Below are 27,181 nucleotides of genomic sequence, written 5' to 3' on the forward strand. Positions count from 1 at the left end.
ACCAAATCCCTCTCAACTTGATGCATCTTTTCATCAAGCTCACACACAAACAAAAGGATGTGATCAGGAATACAATATAATAAATACAAAAATAAAAATCAGACAATGCTCAAGTCCCACAGACATATACAGTATTATTTTGTTCTTATCTATTTTATATTTTTGTATCTTATACTCTATAGTGTTTATATTTTCTTATAGTTTTTATCCTTAATTAGGCATCTATAGGCTTGCTCCAAACGACATTCAGTGACAATAAAGGTATCTATCTATCTATCTATCTATCTATCTATTCCCTAAACCCTAAACCTGATCACACCTTTAACCATTACCCTAAACGTAATCCTAATTCTAATGTTAACCCTAACCTAAACTTAATCTTAATTCTAATGTTAAACCTAACCTAAACTTAATCCTAATTCTGATCTTAACCCTAGGCAAGGCAAGGCAAGTTTATTTATATAGCACATTTCAGCAACAAGGCAATTCAAAGTGCTTTACATAAAACATTAAAAGCATCGAGACAAAGTGAAAAAAATAAAATTCATATATTGCATTAAAAGAATCAAATCAAGTAAAATAGAAAGATAAAAGAACACAACAAATACTCCAACTTTTAGATGCACATTGTGAGTGAACCCATATGTTTTTCTTTCATTTACAGATCTCACTGCCCAAGGCAGACGAGAATCATAGATTGTCCTCTTGGTCAAAAGCCTCACCATCCACAGATGGATGAGAATCCATCTGATTCTACTCTTGATCCGATATTCACATCAGATCTCACTGCCCAGGCAGACAAGGCAGAAGTATAAGGACACACACACAAACCCTAATCTAAACTTAATCCTAATTCTAATCTTAACCCTAAAACTAGCCCCTTGAAGAAGTGAGAACCGGCCAAAATGACCTCACTTTGCAAAAATGTCCTCACTCCGTAGGTCTAAAACTCAAACTGGCTCTCATAAAGGCAGAAGTATAAGAACACACACACACACACACACACACACACAAAATGGCCTTCTGTGCTGTGCTACATGCAGGGCACGCCTCTCCCCAGTGTGGGGAAATGCATCATGGCGGCTGCTGCGATCCTCCTCTGCCTCGCCCGCGCATTCAATTCCCCAGGCGGCAATAGGGCTTCTTCAATTCCAGTTTTATTGCTGTTCTCAGTTATTACATGCCGCCTGGGCGATGTCTCCTTCCCGACTGATCCCTCTCTCTCTCTCTCTCTCTCTCTCTCTCTCTGCCGCTCCTCCTCCTCCAATCTCTTGGACTACGGGTCTAAATCTCTCTGTTACTGCTAGTTCTACTTACTGTTCTCGCTCTCTCTCTGAACTCTCCTCCCTATCCAGCTCCGTGCATGCGGCCTTATGTTGGCTTTTATGTTCTCGAATCTCTGCGCCTGGATTTTTAAGATGAATCCTGACAACTGAGGTTTTCATTTCAATTTAAAGACGCTTTGTGGTTCGCTTAATACCTCCAGTGTTGAAAGGACCATTACTGCTGAGTTCTACAACCCCTGTGCGCCGCTTCTTATCTGCAAATCTAATTTTCCCTCCTATCTGTTGCTTTGGAGGTGTCACTTACTGGACTGAGAGAGTAATTCTTCAGATTTTGCTGAATATCGTACCTGAAGCTACCCATCTGAAACTCCCTTCTCTCTCCGAATGAAAGCAAGAAGCGGCCTGTCTTGGCAACAGATTGAGACTGTAATAGTTGTTTTTTGAAAGTACACCGACACCACTGCTTTGAGAACAATATATTTATGAGTAAATGCTACCTGGGTTCCCTTTACTCAATCAGGCAAGTCATTTAAGAACAGTTTTACAAAAGCCTGGCAAAAGCCTGGCAAAAACCCAAACCCTTTTTGAGAGGGGCAGGGGATTTGGATTAAAGGAATAGTTCAGCCAAAAATGAAAATTCTGTCATCATCTACTCCCCCTCATGCCAGTTGAAACACAGGTGAAGTTTGTCCATATAACACACAGGGAGGTTGCCAGCAGAACGCCATAGCAGCCTTCTCCAAAACAACTGAAGTCAGTGGGGACCAGTTCTTCAGAGTTCCAAAAAGACCTACAGTATATTTACACCATCATTTAGTGCAAATCTTAACTACAGCTGATTGATTTGCAACAAATAATGGTGTATAGGTCTTTCTATTCACAGTGTGATTTTGTTTTGGAACTCTAAAGAACAGGTCCCCATTGACTTCAGTTGTTTTGGAGAAGGCTGCTACCAAGTTGTGCTGGCAGCCTCCCTGTGTGTTATATGGACTAACACATTTCACCTGTGTTTCATTTGGCATGAGGGTGAGTAGATGATGACAGAATTTGCATTTTTGGGTGAACTATTCCTTTAAGGGGGACTTAGTCCTAGCTTAGAGGCCGAGGTTCCAGAACTCGCTGCAGCTTCCAGTAGAAATGCAGGTTACATCGGAGCTCTCGCTGCAGAATATGACACTGGCACACAGCGGGCTTTATTCAATGAGTAGCTGAAAGCTATTCTGAAAAACACTGGAGAGCCCTCCGGAGCTAAAAACGGCCAGTGTTAAAAATGACCTGCCAAGGGGGCTGCCGCTTCTATAGGGCCGAGGAGAGAAATTGGAAATACGTGGCAGGAAAGGTGCTCACAGCAACACAAACACACACAGCCCGCGCTCGACACGGCCATCTTTCCAGGAATTCCTAATAAAGACAAACAAAAAACAGCCATCGCTCTATCGACATCTCCCAAAAATATACACAGACGTATAAACAAACACACACGGCTCACAAAAACTCAGGTATGGATATTTTTAGCATGAGCTTGTTCATACACACACACACACACACTCGGCTAACCTGTTGGCCTCCAACACTGGCAGCTGATGGAGGACAAAACGGTACTTGTCTCTGTTTAACAGTTCGGATCATCGAGCGGCCTCTACTTCTAACAGGCCTGCAGCAGATTTACAGCTTGAATGCCAAGTGTCCAGAGTAGAGGGCCGCTGATGCACAGTAGCTAATGAAAGACGAGTGGCCCGACACTGATAGATGGTGATAGATCTCCTATTAGTGGACACGGACGTCGGGATGGCCATGGATCCGAAAGGACACAAGACTAGATATAGTGGTGTCTTTGGGTCTGAAATATATAGGACGCAGATCAGGGTTTTCTGCAGGGTTTAAAGGAGTAGTTTACCCAAAAGTGAAAAATTCTGTCATCATCTACTCACCCTCTTGCCAAATGAAACACAGGTGAAATTTGTCAGTCCATATAACACACAGGGAGGTGTTCGTAGCAGCCTTCCCAAAACAACTGAAGTCAATGGGGACCTGTTCTTTAGAGTTCCAAAACAAAAACAGCCAAACAATCACACTGTGAATAGAAAGACCTATACACCATTATTTGTTGCAAATCAATCAGCTGTAGTTAAGATTTGCACTAAATGATGGTGTAAATATACTGAAGGTCTTTTTGGAACTCTGAAGAACTGGTCACTGGAGTTGTGCTGGCAACCTCCCTGTGTGTTATATGGACAAACTTCACCTGTGTTTCAACTGGCATGACGGTGAGTAGATGATGACAGAATTTTCATTTTTGGGTGAACTATTCCTTTAAACAGGCTTGACTGTAAAACTATGAAAAAAAGCCCAATTATTATTTATGCACGTTATCATTGAGTTCAAAGCAGTAATGAACAAAGCGCCCAACCGCGACAACCGCTGACCAAAGGCAACCTTGTGACCAATAAGCAGCATATTATTTCGTGAGCGTCACACTGCGTGAGTAAAGTTAGCCTAATTGTTACAACTTAAGCTAATGTTGAAGCCGAAATATTAGCATAGCCTGTCTAAAATGTTGGTGTCAAGCTCCATCAGCAAGTAATACCTTTAACTATTTCCTTCATGCCATTGCAAACCAAGACTTCTGCATTGCCTTCCTCGATGCATTGACTGGAAAACTTTATTTATCCTTTATCCGTTTAGAAATCGTGCAGATGCAACTCTGTAGTTCAGCCTCCCATCAGTTTTCAGCTATTCTATTATACCTTTTTGCATTATGGCATTTTGGAGTCAAGAGCCTGTAGACGCCGACACCGATTAGTAGTATTTTGACCACAGAACTTTAATGGATCAAACAGTCCTTCCACTGTTTGCCATGGTATTTTGGCTAGTACAGCATAAAATGGTGATTATGGAATTGTTGCTATGGTGACAACACCATTAAGGCCATAAAGTGCGTCACACTTGCTTGAGAACTGTGCAGATGTGCCTGTTACATGAGTGCTTAGCAAACTGTCAATACTGACGTTAGCTGACGTTAGCGACAAGGTTAACATAGCAGTATCAAAGATTGTACTTCTCTTGCGAGCTCTTCTAGTCAACATTAGCATTGGCAGCAAGGCGATGGAGAAGCTCCTTTGGTCCTTGCTACAAAACCTCTCCTATCAGCGACTTGCCGTAAGTCGGTTTATACAGAAGCTAGCCCAGCGGTATACATAAAAATGGCCGACGCTCCAATCATCCTGAAACGCTGATTTGAATGAGAACAATCTCGGAACCCAGAGACCTAGAACAGTCATTCCCATTCCAATCTCGGAACCCATCGTCTATCGGTCTGACAGCGATTAGACTCTGGGGGTGAAGGCCAATATGTCGGGGTTTCTGGTGTAGCCAGTGGACATCCGGGCCAAGACTTCCTTTTCCGTGCGCCGGTCATTGTTTACAGTCCGATTAGCAACTTGAGACGCGAGAATGGAGTTGGAGTTGAGAGACGACATCTCATATGCAGATATCTGTTTATAGAGATTAGCCGAAATGTCGTCCGGACCTAAAACACCTACAAAAAGTATCGTTGTTTGTGTATTGTGCGGAGAAGCGTTCGACTCATCGTGTCTCGTTGCTAATTCGACTGTAAACAATTGATCGGCGCACAGAAGAGGAAGTCTTGGCCCGGATGTCCGCTGGCTACACCGGAAACCCCGAAATATTGGCCGTCGCCCCCAGAGTCTAATCGTTGTCAGACCGATAGACGATGGGTTCAGAGATTGGAACGGGAATGACCGTTCCATCAATTCAAGTTCTGTGAATTGGACACTCAAGTGAAACCTTCAGTTAGCTCGGCCAATCAGAGGTAGGGGACTAACATAAACATCAATCCTGGTCCAGCTGGCTCGGTCCAAGATGGTGGTGTGACTAGTGAATTATCCCGATTTTCAACTACTCGATTATTTAGTTGACACAATGAAACACAAAATCCCAACATGAATCAAATCTTTATATTATAGCCAAACTGTAAAAATCACAGCTGAGGTGATTAAAGGGAAGGTTCAGCGATTATATAAGCCTGCCTTATTAATCATTAATGAAGTCCCCTCTTACAATGTGACAATGTTTTTACATTAGAGCTTGCGTTTCTGTGAAATCAGCAAACACCTCCTCCAATGCTAGCACAAGTCAATGGAGTATGAAACCACACCTCTTAAACTTAGTTGCAAGCCATTCCATTTACTTCCATAGCTGCAGCAAGAATACGTTAATAGCACCTGAATGTGATTTTGAAAGCAGTGGTTTCATACCCTATTGATTTGCACTAGCATTGCTAACATGCTAACAGGAGGCTGGTGCTGATTTCTCAGAGACAAAAACTCTGATGTAAAAATGTTTTAAATGTTATAATAGTGGACACAGTGATAAACTAAACTCACTGAACCTTCCTTTTAACTCACTAATTTTGATTTGCATTAGTAGGTTACTTTTAGAATGTTCCACCACTCTGTTGAGACTTGGCTTTAGAGAGGGACTAACTAGGACAACTCCCTTAGAAATTACAAAGGAGTGGCTCATTACTTGTTGTCAACGATAACATTGGAACCACATGGCGAATGTGAGGTGAAATCACTCTTGAATTCCCATGAGCTGCCTAAGCAGCAGACGGGGGAACAGTTGGAGGAAAAGCCTCAAACCTATTATGGGCGAAGGTCAGTTGACAGCTCCATGGCAACTAATGCCGCGATAATACTTGTCTTTTGAATATAATTTTTATTGTTTGATCACACCTCAGCATGTGGTCAGGCTCACGGGAATAAAATATGATTTGGAATGTTAAGACCTGCCTGGTTTATGCGTCCTGGTGTGATTGGATGATAAAAGTCGCATTGAAAAGAGTGTAACCAGAAGCATCTAACAAAGCAACAATAATTGTTCCTGGTGAATGATGCAGTCCCACCTCTCAGCCAATCAATAACAAATATGTCACCTTGTTCTGAACTGTAATTGTAGCGCCCCCTTGGGCTAATTTTTAAAAATGCTGGAATGCAGTGGTGAGATCTATCATTGCCATTTAGTCAAAATGTGATCAGTTGTGCCTTAGAAATTGCATATGTTCACAATGCGTTCACAATGAGGGGGAATGTAGGTAGGTTTTATGCAATATGGCAACCATTTATAAATTACTTCAGTAAGACTGTACTAAACTCACCTTAGAATTGGCCTGGTATGTACTAGAATTTAATGAGTCAGCATTTTGTATATGGGGTAATATATTTTATTTCAAAATATAATAAAAACATTTTAAAATCAGTTGTTGACAAGGTTTCCATGCTCTCTGCTGATAAAAGTCACATTGCGGCAATTTGAGGATCACAGAAAATCCTGACTTTCCAATTTCCCATATTTGTCATATTTACCCCCTTGTTTATACCGTTCATGCACACTGGACTCGTAAATTCTGATATTTCCGACAGCACCCTGAAGATAGCATAACGTTCATTTGTTAGGTCGACTTGGTCGCAAATTTATGCACAGAACAATCAGTCTGTTACGATACACAGTCATCCCCGAATTCCTTGTGGTGGACAACGAAGTTTAGATGCACAAACTGCCTACGAGAACATACTGTGCGCTTTCTAAATAATATGAATATTGAATAAAAAACATGAAATATTTTCCTGTTTTTTGTGTGTATGGACATGACTACAGATGCAGGGAGATGTTAACAAAGTGCTAGACACTGTGTACAGCCTCTCTTGGTCTATAATGTGAATGTGTTGATGATAATAAGGTGTTTCATACCTGGACGGCCCACCTGGGCGGAGCATGACAGCAGTAGAAGGCCTTGAGGCGCTCGGTCACGGGACAGTTCTTATCCTCAAAGTAGTCCACTATCGCCTGGCGGAGGAGAAAAAAAAGAGATAAACTTCAGCATATGAAAAAAAAAAAACATTCAGAAGTTGATACATAAATGAGAAGGCAATTAGAGCTGTACAATTATTATTTGTAATATTAACTCAAATGAGCGTACTTGCCCATGAAATTAAAGCTTTCCTGCAAACTGCAAATTGTCAAATCCAGATTTTAATATTGTAAATCCACAGTCCCTAACTCTAAGTATCAACATTGAAATTGTCATACCTATTTGTCAGGTACCTACTGCAATTTTACAGTTGCAATATGTATATATGGACTTCATGGACAGGTGAAACCATGATCTTTCAGAGGCATTTTAAATGGCAAACCCAGAACTGAAGTGTGCACTGCAAAACAAAAGTGCATTTCATTATCCGGTGAGAACAGTTTTTCTTTTTTTTACCTGCAAGATGAATCACCCCATGTCTCAGAATGCTTTTCAAACTCACTGTCATCAATTGAGATGTGTTTCTGCAATGCGTGGAGTCTCATTGACTGGTTTTTGCCAAGGTCTGATACATCTAGTTCTCATCTCTGTGCTTTATCTCTCTGGGTATTGACAGGTTTACAGGATGGAGGTGGATGGGCGCAGGGGGTCGTTAGGCACTCGATGGACGCTGGCAGAGAACATCCGCAAAGACGAGGAGCAAACAGTCAACACAATTCTCTCTCTTCGGGCTGCCTTGTCAAATGAGCCACAGCTGACTGCCACCCCAGTTGTTATCGTCTCCTTCGACAGCAGGCAAATATTCTCTCATACACAATGATAAACATTCTCTCGGAAAGATCAGAGAATGGGAGCGGGAGGCGATAAGCTCCCCGTCTCTGGTTGAAGGCTAAGTCAGTAAAATCAGCTGCTGTAGTGTTTAGCTGGAAAGAAAACCTGAAGACTCTTTGGTCTCGATGACACATGGTTGAGAACCATTGAACTATGGCGTCTCCAATCTGGGAACCCATCGTCTATCGGTCTGACGAGGATTAGACTCTGGTGGTGACGGCCAATATTTTGGGGTTTCCGGTGTAACCAGCAGACATCCGGGCCAAGACTTCCTCTTCCGTGCGCCGGTCATTGTTTACAGTCCGATTGGCAACTTGAGACGCGAGAATGGAGTCGGAGTTGAGAGACGACGTCTCATATGCAGATATCTGTTTATAGAGATTAGCCGAAATGTTGTCTGGACCTAAAACACCTACAAAAAGTATCAATGTTTGTGTATTGTGTGGAGAAACGTTCGACTCGTCGTGTCTCAAGTTGCTAATCGGACTGTAATGACCGGCGCACGGAAGAGGAAGTCTCGGCCCGGATGTCCGCTGGCTACACTGGAAACCCCGAAATATTGGCCGTCGCCCCCAGAGTCTAATCCTCGTCAGACCGATAGACGATGGGTTCCCAGATTGTGGCGTCTCTGACCAGTACAAGCTGTTCTATCCAAGTGCTGTGATGCAACATCTCACATTCCAATTCCCAGATCTTTCTGAGAAAGGTACATTTGTCTATCAAATGCCTAATTTGGGTTCGACTCACAGTTATGACTCGCACAGTGATGAGGAGATGAGAGGAGGCGATACAGAAGCTCGTTCCTAGACGAGGCTAGGTGTTGTGGTTCCAGCTGGGCAGGGTCCCCATGTGGAATTCCCTCCAGAGATAAAATGATCCCTGTGGGCCTCCCTTTCCCTAGACTAACCCCCGTCCCATCCCCAGTCCCAACTGTGAACATGACAGTCAATGGTGATACCACACAAACAGAATGCATCCATCTGACACACCCACATAGACAAGAGCTTTCCTCTCTCTGAAGGAGTAGCTCAATGTTTGCTGTGATTAATCGTGATTTGTGACTAATTGCAACAGTTCCTCTTGAGGGGAGATTTTAAGACATGTCACCAGATGTGATTCGAATAACATCTACCAGTTCCCGGTGTTCCATTATGTTAACTGGGCAGCAGTCTTTAGCTATCCATTTAGCTAATGTATTATCTTGTCACTTGTAGCTTTGGCCATTGGAAGACCACAGATGGCACAGTTGCCAAACTGTGTTTAGCCCTCCGGTGGTCACATCACCTGGATGTTTTGCTGTGACATATATCAAACATGAAGTACTTCCATGGTAACTTAACTGAGCTTTGCAAACTGTACATATAACCTTTGTTTTGTCAAAAAAGCCATCAGGCAACTTTTTGAAAATAAACTTTCCGCCTACCAGTTCATCCATCTTCTCCATCAATCTCAGCAAGCAAGGTGCTTATGTGTGTGCGTGCGTGCTATACATTTTTTCCTTCTCCAGACAGAAGCAGAGATGAAAAAAAAAATAAAAATAAAATACACATACGTATATACATACATATATACATAGAAGAGATCTCCCAATCAAGAGAAGATCAAAAAGTGATTTGTTTTTAGCTCCTAGGGAATTCTGTTTGAATTCCCCAGAGAGGCATCTACTGCCTCCCATGCCTATATAATAAGAGTCTGTGATGAATACTGACCCGCTACACTGTTTCGGTGACTACCTCTAAGATGAAAAAAGAGACACAAAAAATCCCATTTTTGGTCCTGAATTATAAAATGAGAAGTTGGCGAATTCAAGGTCAAAGTAGTAGAAATCTTTTACTCCTGCATTCTTTTAAGAAATAATTAAACAGCACAGGAAAAGCCTGGATCGTGGTGACCAACTTCTCATCATCCATTTTTTGTCGTGAGGCAGAATGTTCATTTACAGAATTGTCGTCACATCGGTAGGAAAAAAATCTAGACACAAAAATCTGATTGGCTGTTGGTCAGTGGCTGCCAAAAGTTCAGCTTTGGCCAACTTTTCTATTGGAACGCTGGATGAATTTGTCAGGTTGATCAGCTCAACGGAGACTTCCGATAAGTCGCTGATCTAGTTCAGTGGTTCCCAACGTGGGGTCCGGGGACCACCAGGGGTCCTTGAGGGGGTTCCAGGGGGTCCCCAGCAAACTGATGAATTATTAAACGTCATCATTTACAAGGAGTTAACACATGTAGAAGAATGTAGAAGAATTGATCATAGTTTCACTGTTATTTCTCTACCTGCAATACAGATAGTTATGGAATTCTGGACAAAATCTTATCTAACAATAAAAATATTCTCAGATTTGATTTGAGAGACAAAATCTCATCAAATGGGGGTACATGGCCCTAATATGGACTAAATTAGGAGTATAAAGGTTGAGAATCACTGATCTAGTTGACGACACCAAAACCTGACTTTTACCGTTCATGTTTTTTTTTTTGCATCCTTCTCATCCTTCCCATCTCTCTACTTTGAACTATCTAATAAATACCCCAAAAAATAATCTAAACAAAAATAAGAACTGTTTTGGGTTTGCAACACCAAAGGGCTTCTGATATTCAAGAGTAAAGGACATCTAGGAGTGACCTGTCAACACAATACAATGTTAGCTGGTAGATGGCATCTCTGACTGAGGTACAGAGGAGAAACAAAGGTTTCTTTGCCATGTCCTTCTGTCATGATCCAGTCAGCGGGTTGACATCCTCACCGGAGCTCAACCAAGGTTTCCGCGGAGGTAGAGCTGATCAGCTGTCACGATTAAAGGAAAGAGCTCTTGGCTACGGAGCTTTTGACACTCCGGCATGAAATGTTTCTTCTGTGGTTCCGCCCACCCTCCACAAAATGGGATGTGTCAATCACCCACTGATATCTGCCGGCATTACATTTCACAGTCAGGCAGTGCTGTGTAGAGCACATTTCTGAGTGTCGAGAGACGGGGAAAAAAACACAGTTTGCCAAGAAACCGTTAGTTTAGTATGGCTGGTATAGGTCTGACTGCTTTGTGAGATACTAGGCTCCATGACAGGCTGAGTTGGAGAGCCATTCCTGTTCCATGTTGGAGGAGGGAGGAGGATTATTCATTGTGATGAACATGTACCTCATCTGGAAATGGAATTTCCAGTTGACTTGGTGCAATTGGTTTTCCTTAATGGCAAAAGCGGGTTTGTTTGAGAGCAGATTGCAGAAGACTAATAACTAATTTTCCTCCTCCACTGCAAATGGACACCGTCAAAGCACAAACACAGCGTGCCATATGGTGGGCTCTGGTAAACCAGTAATAAACAGAGCAAGGTTATGCTACTGAAGAGAGGCTCAGACAGGGAGGGTGGAATGTGCTGAATTACACTAATTGAGAATCATTCAACTGAATTATTAGTTGCTCTAACAGAAAATTTATTTCTGAGTGATCAAAGTGTAAACATTAAGGTTAGACCATATATTGGTTTGCTGATATTTGCTTTAATAAATATTGGATATCGACCTTTCAATATGATGGAGGTTCCTCCATGACCACAGCTACATAAAAACATTAGGTAAAACCTGTGATCAAATTTTATTTTCTTTGCACATTTACTTTTTTTTACTTTTACTTTTAATTGTTAAATGTGTTTTTTTGTAAATTATTTCTTCATTTAAAGGGATTAAATGAGTTTTCCCTACCATTTCATAGGTGGGATGGGTCACCCTGACTTAAAGAATACCGGTGTCATTTACAGTTACAGCCCATTTACTACTGTCTATGTCTAGTTTACATTCCCCCCCTATCATTTTGCAATGCATATCGTATGTAATTATATTTTTTTGTTTTTAAAACACAAACTTTATGGTTAACTGCTGTCTTGGCTAATAAAGACACCCTAAATAACAAGACATGCATGTGACAATAATCTTTGTAAGGCAACATGTTTGAGGGATTATTTCCTGGAGGAGACTTCCATTTCTTCCTGTGGGTGTCATGTGATTCACAGCAAGCAGTGCGTACCGTAATGTACGCATCGATATGAGAGCACTCAACTCGGGCACAGTGAAATTACAATAAAACAGAAGCTTTGATTAAACCAAATTAAAGCTTCATGTTTACTGTGATGGATCTGTGATGGATCATGTACCTCGGGCTTTTTTGTCTGTTTCTGTACAAGAATTAAGCAAATGGCTTCTTTTGAAGGCAGGAAAACGAGCCATGATATCGCCAACTATGCTGACTGTGTGCAGAAACCACTAGGAATAACGTGAAAGAAAAGGACAACCTAGACAACTGGCTCAAACCTAAGAACAAAAACATCGGTATTACCCTTTAACGAGCTGCAAACTTGTTAAATTACCAACATGACCAACTGAAATCAAATTAATTCCAGATATAAAATCTGATAATCAGATATAAAAAAAAGTGCTGGCTAACAGCGAACCAGAGCTGTACTCATTTTTAGCTAATTGTACTCTAAATTACTATTGGTGTATGGTGTATGTGTATTGGTGTATTGTGGTATGTGTATTGTGGTATGTGCATTTTATTGTATTTCCATATCTGTAGTGTATTGTGGTTTTATGATACTGAAAGCTGTATATTTAATTACACTGTACATGTAAAAGCCCAACTAGGGACAAGAGTTGAAAATTAGCAATAGCTATAAACTATCAGTTTCATGCTCTGTATTGGAACTATGTTAAATCGCATTGTCCCTATCAAATAAAATTCAGATAAAAAATAAATAAATAAATAAAAATAACAAAAATTAACTAACATTAGTGTGGGGTTCAGTGGAGAGTTTTAGCATCCTATGAAGGTCTAAATGTATCAGAAGTCTTTCCACCCTGACAAAAATACAAATCTGGGGGAAACATTGAATATTTGTAATAAAATTTTAAGATGTTGAATATCAGCAGAAAACAATTGCCTGTTGGCAGTCAAAACCCATATCAGTCAAACCAAAGACTATATTATGCTGATTTTGTGTGAGGGAAAAACAAGGAAAACACTATCCTGACACGAAAGAATAATTACAGTTTGTGTAGAGAAACATGGGTATAGCGTCTTTCACGTCAGGGGAAAAAATGAATAATAACCCTCGTTCGGACAGCGCATTTCCTATTAAGTTTCACAAGTGAAAAATGTTCAAATATAAGCTTGGGCCATTTCTAGGAATGCACTACACAAACTACATCTAGCTCGGGAACTCAATTAATCACAACCGGGAGCTCAGTTTTCATTCCGTTTATCGACCGCTCGGAACACAAATGCGTAAATTGCAGCTCTCTAAGAAACTGACATTTAGCGGTTACTATTTTACACCCCAGCACCCAGCCTCCAGCAGGAAAAAAGGTCTGGAAAAAAAAAAACCCCATCCGTGTTTCATTTCTTTCAGCAGCTGTCCTCTTCCAGCCAGGTATTCGAGTCTCATAACTTCTTCACTGGCTTTTTAAAATCTCATATTGCCGACTGTGTCTGTGCGTCTCGGTTTTCAGGGGGGTATTATTGATCGACATCCAAAATAACATTTTGGAGCTGCGGTGAATTATGCTTTTATTTGTGCTCTGTGTTGTTTTGAATGGGAGAACAAGGTTACTCAATAACTCGGGGCCACTGGCACCCTCGGCTCAGTCGGACACCGCAGCGCTGTAATCACTACTAATGGATTTCAGTAATCTTGTTCTGTGAAGTAAAAGCTCAGACATCCACTGAAGCGCAGTTCATACTAGGATTATGCATGGAATTTGAACTACATCTTGCAGCGCAATCGACAATAATAATATTGAAACCCTGCTGCTGGGGAAGTTGTTCTCGCTCGCTTTTATTCTAAATGCAAGCAGAGTAACCAAATGTTCAATATTTAGTTTTCAAAAGGAATGGAATACACCCTTTTGTTAACAAACTGGATATGGAAACAAACGGATTCATGTGGGTGAGTCATAATGTTGCAAACCAAGCGGAGTTTGACCAACAACTGTACCTTAGGTATTAGGGATGGGGCGGTATATCGAAATTCAATATATCTCAATACAAAAATGGGTAACACTTTACAATAAGGGTCACTAAGTTAAGGGTTAGTTAATGCTTAATAAGCATTAACTAACCCTTAATTAACAATGAACTAATGTGTAATTTACTAATGGTGTTCATGTTAACTAAGGTATTAATTTATACATTATTTAATAGTTTATAAAGATGACTATTAAATAATGTATAAATTAATACCCTAATTAACATGAACACATTAGTAAATGATTACGACACATTAGTTAACTGTTAATTAAGAGTTAGTTAATGCTTATTAAGTATTAACTAACCCTTAACTTAGTGACCCTTATTGTAAAGTGTTACCGTTGTTGTTTACATTCTAGCAGCCAATACCATCGTTAGAAAGATTTGTGGCTCAGACATAAACATAATTCTGCAGTCAGACTTTGTTGTCATTGAACTTTTATTTATGACATCGTATTGTATTGAATCGTGAACCCCATATTGCGTATCGAATCATATAGTGAGATAAATATATCGCCCCAAACACAGGAAAGGCGATGATGGCGAGAGGAAAGAACTCGACACATGGCATATTCCTCCTCTTCCCCCTTCTTCTCTTCCCCTCGGCAGCCTGGGGAGATCAGAAGTCCAAACACTTTGCGGTGAGGGAGAGAGAGAGAGACGCCTCCTCCCTCCTTCCTCAGCCAATTGGTGTGTCGATCTTCCAGTGTTAACGGGACTCTCTTCTGGGGGTTGGATGAGTGTGTTTGTCACACTGGGGGGATCGGAGGCCCGTGGTGTGGCTTTGTGTCAGCAGTGGGACTCGGGGAGTGCTTGTCGTCTTCCTCCTGCCACGATGGAAGGGTGGTTTCTGTCCCGCAGCCTCTTTGAACACTCGCCACCCCGCCCCAACCCACCCACCCGTGTCCAAAATGTACTTTCAGGCTGCCTTTGTCTTCATTTTGTCTTTTTGGTGGCCTCACACCTGCTATGTATCGCCACTTTGGAATTACGTTAAGTTTGAACTAACGTTAAGACTACTAACTGTTCAGACATCGGATAAACAGAGGTGTAGATGCCACCATTTTGTGCAGAGCCAGCCAATCAGGAGCCAGTTTGATACAAAGCCATTGTTTTGCTTGAATTTAAGTGGCCCACAGTCGGAGAGAGTGTACCAAACACTGTATCTGAGGTGTTCAAATGATATCTTCTCAAAAAGTGAATGGCCAGTGTGATGGCATCTGGAGAAACATGCACACACACGATGCTTTTGTATTGCATGGCGAAGTGGCTCTGAAATAAGTATAAATTGTACACAGATGATACCTTTCTGCATGTGCTGTGAGTGTAAGAATAGACATTGAGAGAGACTTAAACAGAGAGAAGTTAGTGAGAAAGAAAAATGGTATGAAAAACTAAACCGCCATACACAGTGATGAGTGATGAGCGATTTGAGCCTTTTTATTTGCTTTCAATTGGATTTCCTTCTCAATAATTACTGCTGACTAGATGTTGGCAGTTCAAAAGTCGCACAGAAACAATACTGTTCATGTGGATAGATTCATGGATCAAGGTATTCATTTTCCACATGGGAATACTCAACTGACAGCAAAACAGCACCCTTTAACACTTTGCACTAAATTACATACTGTAATAATGACAAAAGTAACACAAGTAACACAATACAAGGGCCATGATGCCACAATGCCCTTTCTCCGCAGTGAGATTCTTTTTCCCGCCACTGATTTAAACCCAATGCCTAAGGGCTGAGACATAAAGTGGCTGCTGCTGGAGCTGTGACGTCAAGTGAAAGTAAATAATAACCTGGGTTCCGCTAAAGGAAGCCGTCTTTCCTGTGTTATCAGAGAGCCCGGAGGGGCCGTACATCCCCAGGGTGCCAGTTCCACAGTAAATTATCACTATGCACCCCCCCCCCCTTCCCGTGACTGTCTCTTTCCCTGGTTGCTGGGTGAGGCTAGAACTGGGCTAATTTTGCAGACGTCTGACCCCCGACTAATGCCGCTTTTCCACCGGCTCAACTCGACTCTACTCGCCTTTTTTGGCTTTCCATTGGGCAAGTACCAGGTACCAGGTACCATATTACCTGGTACTTTTTTTGGTAGCACCTCTGTCGAGGTTCCAAACAAGCTGAGGCAATACCAAAAGGTGACATGAAAACACTGCAGACTACTGATTGGTCAGAGAGAATCGTCATCATTGCGCGATAGGGGACATATATGCTAACGTTAGCTACCAGGTTAGCTTACCCTCTTCCGTCGCCTTTGAGCAACCAGAGAGCAGTCTTTTGTCTTGCTGCCTTCATCCTCTTCTGAAATACAATCTGTCTCCTTGCTGTGACTAACAGCCACATACCGAGAATCAAGAACACCATCCCTTCGACATCCTCCATTGTCGCTGTGTGTGTTGCGTTGAAGATGACGTCACTGCAGTTTCGCAGCGTCGCTATGACGACCAGTTGTGGGGGGGGGGGGGGGGGGGCACATTGAGGGGGTACTATCTGCAGTGGAAAACCAAGTGGTACTACCAAAAGCGAGTAGAGTCGAGTCGAATGGAGGCGAGTTGAGCCGGTACCATGCTGTGGAAAAGCGGCTAAATATCCTACTATTGAGTTCTGCTAATGATAAGGCACACATTCATCAACTATAGGATATAACCAGTGCTTTTGATATTTGTTATTCATGTCATTGTCATCTTGATGGGAGTTACTATCTCAGACTGCCGTCAGAAAGCCCCATTTAAAACTACCATAGACTTCAAAGTCATCTTAATTTATCTGCATTCAATGCCATCGTCTTCATTAAAATTGTACATCTGAAACATCGGCAGTAAAATCACATATGTGCCTTACCTGGACTATATGGTTGTGAGACTGGAATGCAAAATGTAACGAATGCATAGAAATGATCCACCCACATATCGCTCTTACCTGGGTTTGCATCATGGCTCTTTCAACCCGCCGAGAGCTCCCCCTTTCCAGCTTGGTCCTGAGGCAAAGCGCCGTGACTTCCACTGCCCAGAACTTGGGCTGAGACAGTATACACTGCAGAAAGGGTGAGAAAAAAAAACACATTTGAATCACACAAGAGTAAAAAACCAACAGTCAAGTCATTCAAGCTGAGAAGCAAATGCTGAAATGTGTTCACGTCTTTCTCCGTTAGTCCGATACCAGTGATTGAACGGAAGTCAAACCCTATGTGCAAATATGATGCAAGCGATCTCAATCCATCGAAGTGGAAACTATACATCCAATAAACAAACTAGTCGAGAGGACAGAAGGTTCATAATGACATAACCAAGACCTCCAAGGACACTATAAGCCAAAGAAGCATAACATTGAAATGATAGACAATAATGTCAGTGGAAAGCCAACATATACAGATGAGTTTTGAGACATTGTTTAAAGCACTCAACTGTTGCTGATCTCACATTCAGGGTGAGGCTGTTCCATAGATTGGTAAAATTGGGATCATTTCTAGTGAATTTCATCATAGTGAAATTAAACTTGTCTTCATTTGGCTGGGGACACCCTGGAACCCCAGTTAAGCCCCTTTCTTCACAACAAGGCCCTATGTAGAGCAGGATAGAAAGCTCTAACGTATGGGTGTGTGTGTATGTGTGCTCATGAAACGCATGCAATTTGCTCTGTGTGTGTGGGAGGATGAAGTAGGCGGGCCTCTCTTCCTGTCCATGGCAGGAAGTCCATGACTCATTGTGGAGCGGTGGGAACCTCCCAGTACAGAGAAACGGTGCTGTACATCTCCTGTCAGAGCTGGGCGTAGGTGTGTAGTATCAGGCTGTCTGAGCAGGAGATGAGGACCTTGACCTTTAGCTCGGTGCCAGCACAAAGCTATGTAAAACTCTGGATTGAGCTGTAACAGTGCTGTGTCGTTCCCCATCACTTAACAGCCAGCGAGCCAGGCCTCGCATCACACAGCATGCTCTAGTTCTGCTGCTCTGTATATGGGAATGGAACACGAATGCACACTAAGAGATTATGACTGGAATTCTCTATACTAATCAAGGTTAAAGATTCTTACAAAAAATCTATATACGGTTACTATAAAGCAATATTGCTACTAATGAGACTGTGAGACCACCACTACTACTACTACTGGTACTGCTACTACTATTGCTGCTAATACTACTACTACTACTACTTCTGGTATTGGTACTGGTGCTCCTACTACTACTGGTACTACTACTGGTGCTCCTACTACTGCTACTTCCGGTATTGGTAGTGGTGCTCCTCCTACTACTACTACTGCTACTTCTGGTATTGGTACTGGTGCTCCTACTACTACTTCTGCTACTTCTGGTATTGGTACTAGTGCTCCTACAACTACTACTACTTCTGGTATTGGTAGTGGTGCTTCTACTACTACTTCTGGTATTGGTACTAGTGCTCCTACTACTACTTCTGGTATTGGTACTAGTGCTCCTACAACTACTACTACTTCTGGTATTGGTACTGGTGCTTCAACTACTACTTCTGGTATTGGTAATAGTGCTCCTACTACTACTACTACTACTTCTGGTATTGGTACTAGTGCTCCTACTACTACTTCTGGTATTGGTACTGGTGCTCCTACTTCTACTACTACTTCTGGTATTGGTACTGGTGCTCCTACTACTACTTCTGGTATTGGTACTGATGTTCCTACTACTATTTCTGGTATTGGTACTGGTGCTCGTACTACTACTACTTCTTCTGGTATTGGTACTGGTGATTCTACCTCTACTACTACTTCTGGTATTGGTACTGGTACTCCTACTACTACTTCTGGTATGAGTACAGGTGCTCCTACTACTACTACTTCTTCTGGTATTGGTACTGGTGCTCCTACTACTACTTCTGGTATTGGTACTGGTGCTCCCACTACTACTACTACTTCTGGTAATGGTACTGGTGCTCCTACTACTACTTCTGGTATTGGTACTGGTGCTCCTACTAATACTACTTGTGGTATTGGTACTGGTGCTAATACTACTAGTACTAGTACTACTACTACTGGTGGTATTGGTACTGGTACTACTACTACTAGTACTACTACTGGTATTGGTATTGGTACTGGTGCTCCTACTACTGCTCCTGCTACTACTACTACTGCTATTGCTGCTACAAACAGAATAAGCTGCAGTTGCTTCTCAAGAGGCCCAAGACTCTGCAGGTTCTAATTCCAGTCAAACACTACAGCAGCTGAATTCAGTGTTTAGCACATCCTCAACTAGAAAGGAGGAACTAATCTGTGAAATCAGCTGGTGTAATGTTTAGTTGGAATGAAAAGCTGCAAACTCTTGGGCCTCAATGACATATATAGTTAATAACCACTGAATAAAGTGCTATAGTAATGAATAGAATTACAACCAGTATTAGCATAGAGCACGTAGCGAGCAGTAAGTACACAGTCTACAGTAACTGAGGTTGCAGTGTGTTTGGCTGCAGACATCACAGGGCATAAGAGGCCCATATAAAAGCATGAGTCATCACTGGTCATCTAACGGCTGACTGGCTCAGTGGGAGTAGCTGAGGAAATTTGCAAAGAATGTCTGTAGGCTGATTGCCATAGAAATAAAGGAGCAAGGAGATGGTAGTGGAAGTGGCTATGAAGGCCGAGGGGGTAAGTGTATGTCTGCCATCATGCCCAAATGACTTGTCAATCAAACAGTGTGGCCAGTACTGTGATATCTTATTCCTTGGATTTTCTGTTGGACTTCTTTTATTAACTGAATTATTGATAGCATTACACATATCGATGCAGCTTAAATGAGGGTGCATGGGAATATTCATAGATAGTCATAATCAAAGAAAATGCAAAGGAGAGAACTGGGCTTGTGTGGAATAAAATGTGAAATGTCAATGTAAAACATGGATCAAATGGATCAGCTAATCAATTCCCTTGAAAAACATTTTCTCATCAACTCATGCTCAGCTCATGTTCACTCATGCTCAGCTCATGTTTTCCTATTGGCCTCTTCGTGAACTCATAGATGATTCATTCAGACTGCGTTCTGAGAAATATTTAGTCTATAATCTGTACTGTGTCCTCCTTGCCTGGAGAGATATTTGAGTAACAGAATGAAAGGTAATACAGTTTATAATAATCATCCTTAATAAATGGTGAATTTATCATTATTTAACATTAGCTCAATATTATTATTTTGTTAACTATCAACTGACGGTTACGTTATTTTTTAACAGTTTACTAAGGATGAGCAAATGCTATAAATAATATCATTTGATAATTAATGTGATAAAAAAAGAACAGCTTATCATTTATAAATTGTATCATAACTGATAAGAGGTGATTTGCTTCCTGATTACATTAGTTAACCATATATTAACAGTTTGTTATTATCTTGGTTAAACAAATAAATGCTACATTAAGTATTGGTTAAAGGTTAACATTTTTTTTTAAAAACATAAGCATTTTTTGTGTCACCATAGAATTCCAATTGATGATTTTTTTTGGGTCGCTGTTGTTGCAACTGATGTTTACTAGTTAATGGGTAATACATGGCTTGTAAAGCATCAATACACTATTTTGGCATGAAGACATCTACAAGCTGGGAGATGAGGAAGTGGGATTAAAAAGTCAACACAACAACTCGGCAATGAGAACCATTTGTTTCCTCTTAACGAAAGTCCAGGAGGCAGACAAAACTGCATCAACTGTTACCAAAGAGGCATCTACTTCTTTTTCCTCAAATGACTTCCACATGCATTTAGTTCAAAACAAGAGCGCAAGCTTGGCAATACATAGTTATGTAAAAAAAAAACACTAAAATTTCCTCATACGGCAAGACAGGTCGCTGTGAAAATGGAAAACTCCCAACGTTTGTACACACCTAACTGAATGTACTATGTTTTTCATTCTCTTAAAGCCATTTTGAGCTAAAGGCTTCTGCTTAAATGCTTGAAATGTGTTTCTTAGACAAATATAAATAGTGAAGTTGATGCCTATGTATGAATTTCTTTCCAAAGCCTTTGCCTTTCCATCAAGGCAAAAGGCGGCTACTTTAAAGAATCTAAAATATAAGATAGTTTTGAATTAACACTTTTTCGGTCATGGCATAATTCCATTTGTTTTATTTCATAGTTTTGATGTCTTTACTATTATTCTAAAACGTGGAAAATAGTAAAAAATAAAGAAAAATGTAGTGTGCCCAGTGTATAGCCTATTACATCACATCCCCAGAAGTGTGATTGTTCCAGCTGAGTTTCAATCTTTGTGCTTTGAGCTTTCATATCTGGCCGCAAAGGCGACGGGATATTTTGTCTCCTTCACAGGCCGACTTCCTCTTATGTCTGAATCAACATGTGCTTTTCCCCCCGGGCGTTCTCTGGGGCCGGGCCGGGCCGGGCCGGGCCTGGCCTGCGGGGGCCTCGTCTGAACATGAGAGCGGATCGCAGTCAGACGCGTTAGTAGCCGGGGGGGCCAACGTCGCCGTCTGGGGGACCGAGGGATGACTAGGCGAGAAGTCTACCCTTCTACCAGATGGATTCCAGAGGCTGAGCGCAGAACAGGCAAAGTGAGGGATATGAAGAAAAAAACAAAAACAAATGGGAGATGAGGAGTAGATGAAATATGATGATGGCATCACGATGATGACATGGTGCAGATGGTGGTGGTGGTGGGGGGGGAGGGGCAGTGCCCGGAGGAGTCGGGAGTTGGAAAGAAAACCCTCCCTCACAGGACAAGCCTTTCCTCTGCTTTTTTTTTTGCTTTTTTTTTTCCCCTCTCCTCCCGCAAACTTCCTCGCCAAGTTGCGAGATTATTATCACAAACAACTTCCTCCCGGGGGGGACTTCCTCGAAGAGAAATTAGAATTTAAGCCTGGAGTTGCCTCCTTCCCCCACCTCCCCGCCCCCACATTCCCTCATGTTGCCGTGGCAACTCGTCCACCACTCAGCTCCCGGGATGGAGCCCCTACCCACCGGGCCTGCCAGCGGAAGAGGAGAAGGTGGTGAGAGAGGAGACGGGCGGACGGAGAGAAGCGGCGTTTACAGGACAGACAGCGGATCCTAGAACTGCCGTTATTGAGTTGGGTGATGTAATACATGGAAGCTGCCTCATCTGGGTAGAAATAAGGAGCTGGAGGGGGGAGAGGAGGAGGAAGAGGAGGAGTGGTCTGGACTCTATTTGACTGCCTCTTATCAATGACGCAGAGAAAATCCTATTTCAGGCCCAGTGCGATAACCCCTGGCGATTTGCTGACATCCGGAAAATACTTCTGAAGCTGACCAAGGGGTGTGAGAGAGAGAGAGAGTGTTGCAAGGCAATTTGTACAATTTTTGCAACTCAGTGGCTCGAGCTCTGGGCTCGTCCTTCGTCTTATTTACTTTATGTACATCAAGTTGTGGCACAGGTGTCCAAAAAGAGCACTGTGCCTGCGGTTGTCAGGGTGGGTCGGGTTGAGCACGGCCCTCCCAAATGATGTTGGTACCCCTCCTTCCAAGAAGAAAACCTGTGCCAAAAATGTGATACCAGGTTGTACGTCCTTTTGCGCCATACATATGACTTAGGATGGATTTCAGGACTGGCTGTGATGGTGGATTCATCCTTTAAACCGTGGTTCTCAGTAGGGGGTCACAGTTGCCTGGGTCCAGACCTTTGACTCCGCCCACTCCACCGAGTTGACTGATTCTGGTCTGGCATCGTGACATGAAACAGCGATTTCTCGGTTGAAAAATGATCGGTGCAATGAGCGCCGGGGGGGGGACTAACGATTAGGGCTGGGTATCGGTACTCGATACCTTTAAGATATCGACCGAAATAACCCAGAACCAAGTAGTATCGAAACTTCTCCAGTCAAACGATACCTGCATTCGATACTTTTTGGACACAGATCTAGAAAAAAATGACTATTTGTATGGTTTTGCTTGCAGCCAATCACCGCAAGCGTTCTTCGATTTAATGCGACGTGTGATTGGCCCACTACCGCAGCAGCTACGACCCATACAGTCTGTGGTGGTGAAGTCGAGCGCGGTGTGTGTGACGGAGTTGGCAGTTCAGCGTGCCGAGATGCCACCAAAACGTAAAAAAAAAAAAAGGTATCGAATGAAGTACTCTATTGGTATCGGTATCACTTTAAGGGTACTGGTATTGGTACTGGTATCGTAATTTTTTAAACGATACCCAGCCCTACTAACGATTAGCCAATCAGCACCAAGCGTTGTCAAGCTGTGCGCCGGAACCAAGGAGGAGTAATAACAACAATGGCGACCGCTATAGACAAGACAGACGCTGCTATCGAGGCTGTTCTAAATCGATTAGTACCAATTACTTTGAAATCCGAAATACTTTGTTTTTACTTCGCTCCGTGTTGTCAAAGATGCTCTATACTTTCTGAACCCTCTCTGGTGTTGTCATGGCTACGCATCAACGTTGACTTAAAATGACGTTAGATTCAGGCGGATACGTTGGTCTCTTGTGATTGGTTAGGGAAAATCTAATCCCCCTCCCCCACGGAAATCGGTGAGAGTGGAGGCAATGTCAGACTGAAAATGGAAATGGAGTGTACCGAGTTGACAATTCTGTCTGTCTGTCCTCGAGGATCGGTAGTGGATCAGCACAGTCGAGGCTGATCCACTACCACTACTAGTATCAGACCACTTACTGGGCGTGCTTTTATTTTGTTGCAGGCAAATCAAAAACCTATGCAAGGCTAATGGTTGTTTCATTATTACATTCCAAGCATGGTAGGGATCGGTGAACAAGCAGAGCTACATATTTGTGCCGGATGTGAAAGCCTACACAGTAACTAATAGAACCAATAGAGGCAATATTCTAAAATCAAACAATTCCCTCCCAAAATTACAAATGCAAATTTATGTTAAAAGTGAAATTTTAATTCAATAACTATTCTAAAATGTTATGTCCTGGTCTAGAAAAAGCTCCAACTACTAGGCAAACTAGCAATCTCTGACCCTATTTTTGTCCCAGGGAGCCCCCATCTGAAGAAATCTTCATTGATATATTGATTTAGCACAGAATCTTGGTGAGGAGAGTGAAATGATCAGAATTATCATTATGTCAGTCTTATATTTTGTTCTCTCACTGGGCTTTTTTTTTTACGCAAGAAAAAAAGTACAATAATCATCAAGTAGGTGACATCCAAAACAGTAGGATAAAACTTGACAGCTGAGGCAGAGAAAAGACTGAATCACAACTTTGAGATGATAATGCAACTTTAACGTTAATATTATTATATCGTATTATAAATGAATAAGGATAATAAGCAACAATAGATGACCATAAGAAAAAGGTTACTCTAAAATTGCACTCTTTTCCTCACCAGGGAAACTGGGAACTAACATTTGTTTTTGCCTCTCTAAAGCAGTAGTTGTCATCGTGGGGTCCGGGGACCACCAGGGGTCCTTGAGGGGGTTCCAGGGGGTCCCCAGCAAATTGATGAATTGTTAAACTTCAGCATTATTTCATTTACAAGCAGTTAACACAGTTAGAGAATGTAGAAGAATGACTATTTTGATCGTAGTTTCACTGTTATCTCTCTACCTACAATACAGATAGTCATGGAATTCTGGACAAAATCACATCTAATAATAAAAATATTCTCAGATTTGAGCCTGAGAGATCAAATGGGGGTCCATGGCTATAATGTGGACTAAATTAGGGTCCTCGATATGAAAAAGGTCGAGAATCACTGCTCTAAAGTATCTCATTGGAGTGAGATACATTCAGTGACATCAAGCTTTCCAAATCAAATAATGGACACGAGTAAAAGATTACTGAACTGACTCATTTTTGTCACAGCAATGTACATTTTTCTCCTGTTTAGTTCCAACCTGGATTGAAAAAAAAAAGGAGTTTTGTCTCAAATGTCTCATCGCCAAAGAAAAGGCTTTCATACTGCTATCACAGACAGTGGATGAATGGGGGTGGCCTGCACTGACATGACTGTCAGATAGAGATCTCTGCACAACTTGCTGGAATGCAACAGCTATAGGAAAGACCCTGCTTCCCTTAGCCACCACCCTCTCCTTCCCATCTCTCTGATCATATCTCAATCAACTGGGAGCTCTCTAAGCCCGTCTGTCAGTGGTATACTGTAGAGATAGGGTTATTATAAAGCCTTATCTGCATGGCCATGGAGATAAACCCCTGTATATTAGCCATTCAGCAGCTTTATGCCAAGGCATTATACCTGTTAGGGATATATTGGTGGGTAGAAATTCCACTAGACAGCTCTACTATTTGAGCTGAACCCTGGTTTTGCTTCATCATTAATCCGAACACATAACATGTCACATAGCGATGATTATCTACATACACCAATGACAGAAATATGCAGGAAAAGTGATGCATGGTTGTAGGTGAGATGAGCAAACACTAATCACACGTTGTTTGTGGACACTTAGCAAGTCACGCCGGAATTCAAATGAGCCATTAGCGCAACAGTAAATCTTGCTCGTTATGCAGTTGTCGCAGTAGGAAAATTAATCATTGGACAATTAAAAAGCAAGTGATAACCATGCCGAGCATTTGTCATGCAGCCAATAACACAAACAAGCAATAAGCACTTCTCAAAGGCAAGCTCTATGAAATGTATCTTACAGACCATGACAATTCCATCACATGTACAATGAATATTGAAGTTGGAATTCGGCACAAATTTTGAATGTGAGTGTACTAGTAACATGTGATAAGCTGCATTTTATAACTATTTAAAGCCGTTTTCTGCTGTATTTGATAGTACACACTGGAGAATGACAGGCATGACTGGGATAAGAGACACAGGACAAAATGCAAAAATGTAATGACACAGCTTCAAACCCACAACATCCTGAGTACATTGCATGCACCATGACCCTCTGACCCACCTGGACAGCCCCAGCACACTGTGTTTTAGCTGAGGTTTGGTAACACCTATCTATGGAGGGCCTAAAATAGTATTTAGCAGAGCAAGCAAAGCAGAGCCCAAGGCTCCTGTCCACACAGCACAGTGTCTGCTGAAGGGACCGGTGTGTCCAAAGGAGTGGCTCTGCTCAGTGGCCCATGGCCTGTTGTTTATTACCTTAATTTAAAGGCTTTTCTTAGAAGGATCACAAACTGCAGCTGGCTGGATGGCACTGATTTGCACCCCAGCTGTAGGAGGTTGTCGAGGAAGGGAGGACACTGCTGGTTCAGAGAAACCTGACAGTGTAGCCGCTGTCTGTAGGAAGCAGTAGCAGTAAAACAAGCTCTGAATACAAGTACGCTGCAAGCAAAGTAAGGCCCATGTTCCAGAAAAGGTACACAAAATCAAGGAAGAATAAAGCCAATTAATGAAAGAGATCTCTGAAACAGCATAATTAATTCGACAAATCAATAATAAAAGCCAAGCAGAACATTGTCCGTTTTACCTTTGATCTGCAGAGTGCTCACACAGCTCTACGGCTCAAAGACTACGTTCAGCTCTTTGCTAATAATTACAATAAAATATTTCCTCTAAATATTCTGTATACTTCGTTGGCAAGGGAAATACTTAACGAAATAATGGCCACATATATTGCTGCCAAGTTTTTTTGACACTGAATGTGTACTGATGCACTGCCTCTATGCTCTGCCTCTATGCACTGCCTCATAGCACCTATGTCCTGTCGAACCAGAACTTAGCTTTACGGCACTTACTCTGGTTGTTCTCTCCTGAATAGATCCTTGCTTGTGTTGTATTAAAATCTCATGTGTACGTCGCTTTGGATAAAAGCGTCTGCCAAAAGGGAAATTGTAAATTGTACTGACACATGAGCTTGGGAAATGTCTCCAGTCCTATCCTTGACAGTTAGTCCACTGTCTCAAATATATCCACCGGTCAGCTGGCCAATTGCCATATGAAGCTGAGTGCTCAATCAGAGTATTGATGGAATATTCTACTGAGTTTGGGCGGAGTGGATAGAGCAAGGGCAAAGTGTGTACCTACCAAGATAAAGACCATATCAAAGTATGCTTGTGCTTTTTAGGTGCTCAGAGAGGGGGTGTATGCATAATTAGAGTGAGTGAAACTATGTTCACTTTAAAAGCGCCACCTGTTAACACCAAAGTGCGGTGGTAGCACAGTGTTTTAACTAAGGGAATTGCTGAACGAAATATTGAATTCATGCATTGTCTTCAATCACCAAGTTACTTCCTGGTATGTGGATGTACAGCGCACCAGCCTCCAGTTGGTTAGCGCTTGTGTGATTTCTCCCGTACTGCCTGGTGTGTCAGCGGACA

The 27,181-nt window shown here is 42.0% G+C and overlaps 1 protein-coding gene across 1 annotated transcript in view; it reads right to left on the reverse strand.

Moving 5' to 3' along the window:
* Window positions 1–7,058: 7,058 nt before the first annotated feature.
* The window catches only part of LOC139653792 (tetratricopeptide repeat protein 27-like), a gene marked incomplete at its 3' end in the record, with an annotated part of 59,790 nt that continues 39,667 nt past the window's right edge, over window positions 7,059–27,181 (reverse strand). Inside the window, exons 6-7 of the mRNA XM_071530777.1 lie at window positions 16,894–17,007; window positions 7,059–7,154 (exon numbers count right to left, since the gene is read on the reverse strand). Of these exons, the coding sequence (XP_071386878.1) occupies window positions 7,059–7,154; window positions 16,894–17,007 (210 nt within the window). The remainder of the gene's footprint in view (window positions 7,155–16,893; window positions 17,008–27,181) is intronic.

This window comes from Centroberyx affinis, unplaced genomic scaffold (assembly GCF_046629955.1).
Source record: "Centroberyx affinis isolate AG114_WGS23_722 - 3 ecotype Tasmania unplaced genomic scaffold, CSIRO-AGI_Caff_v1 ptg001977l_1, whole genome shotgun sequence".
Lineage (NCBI taxonomy): Eukaryota > Metazoa > Chordata > Actinopteri > Beryciformes > Berycidae > Centroberyx > Centroberyx affinis.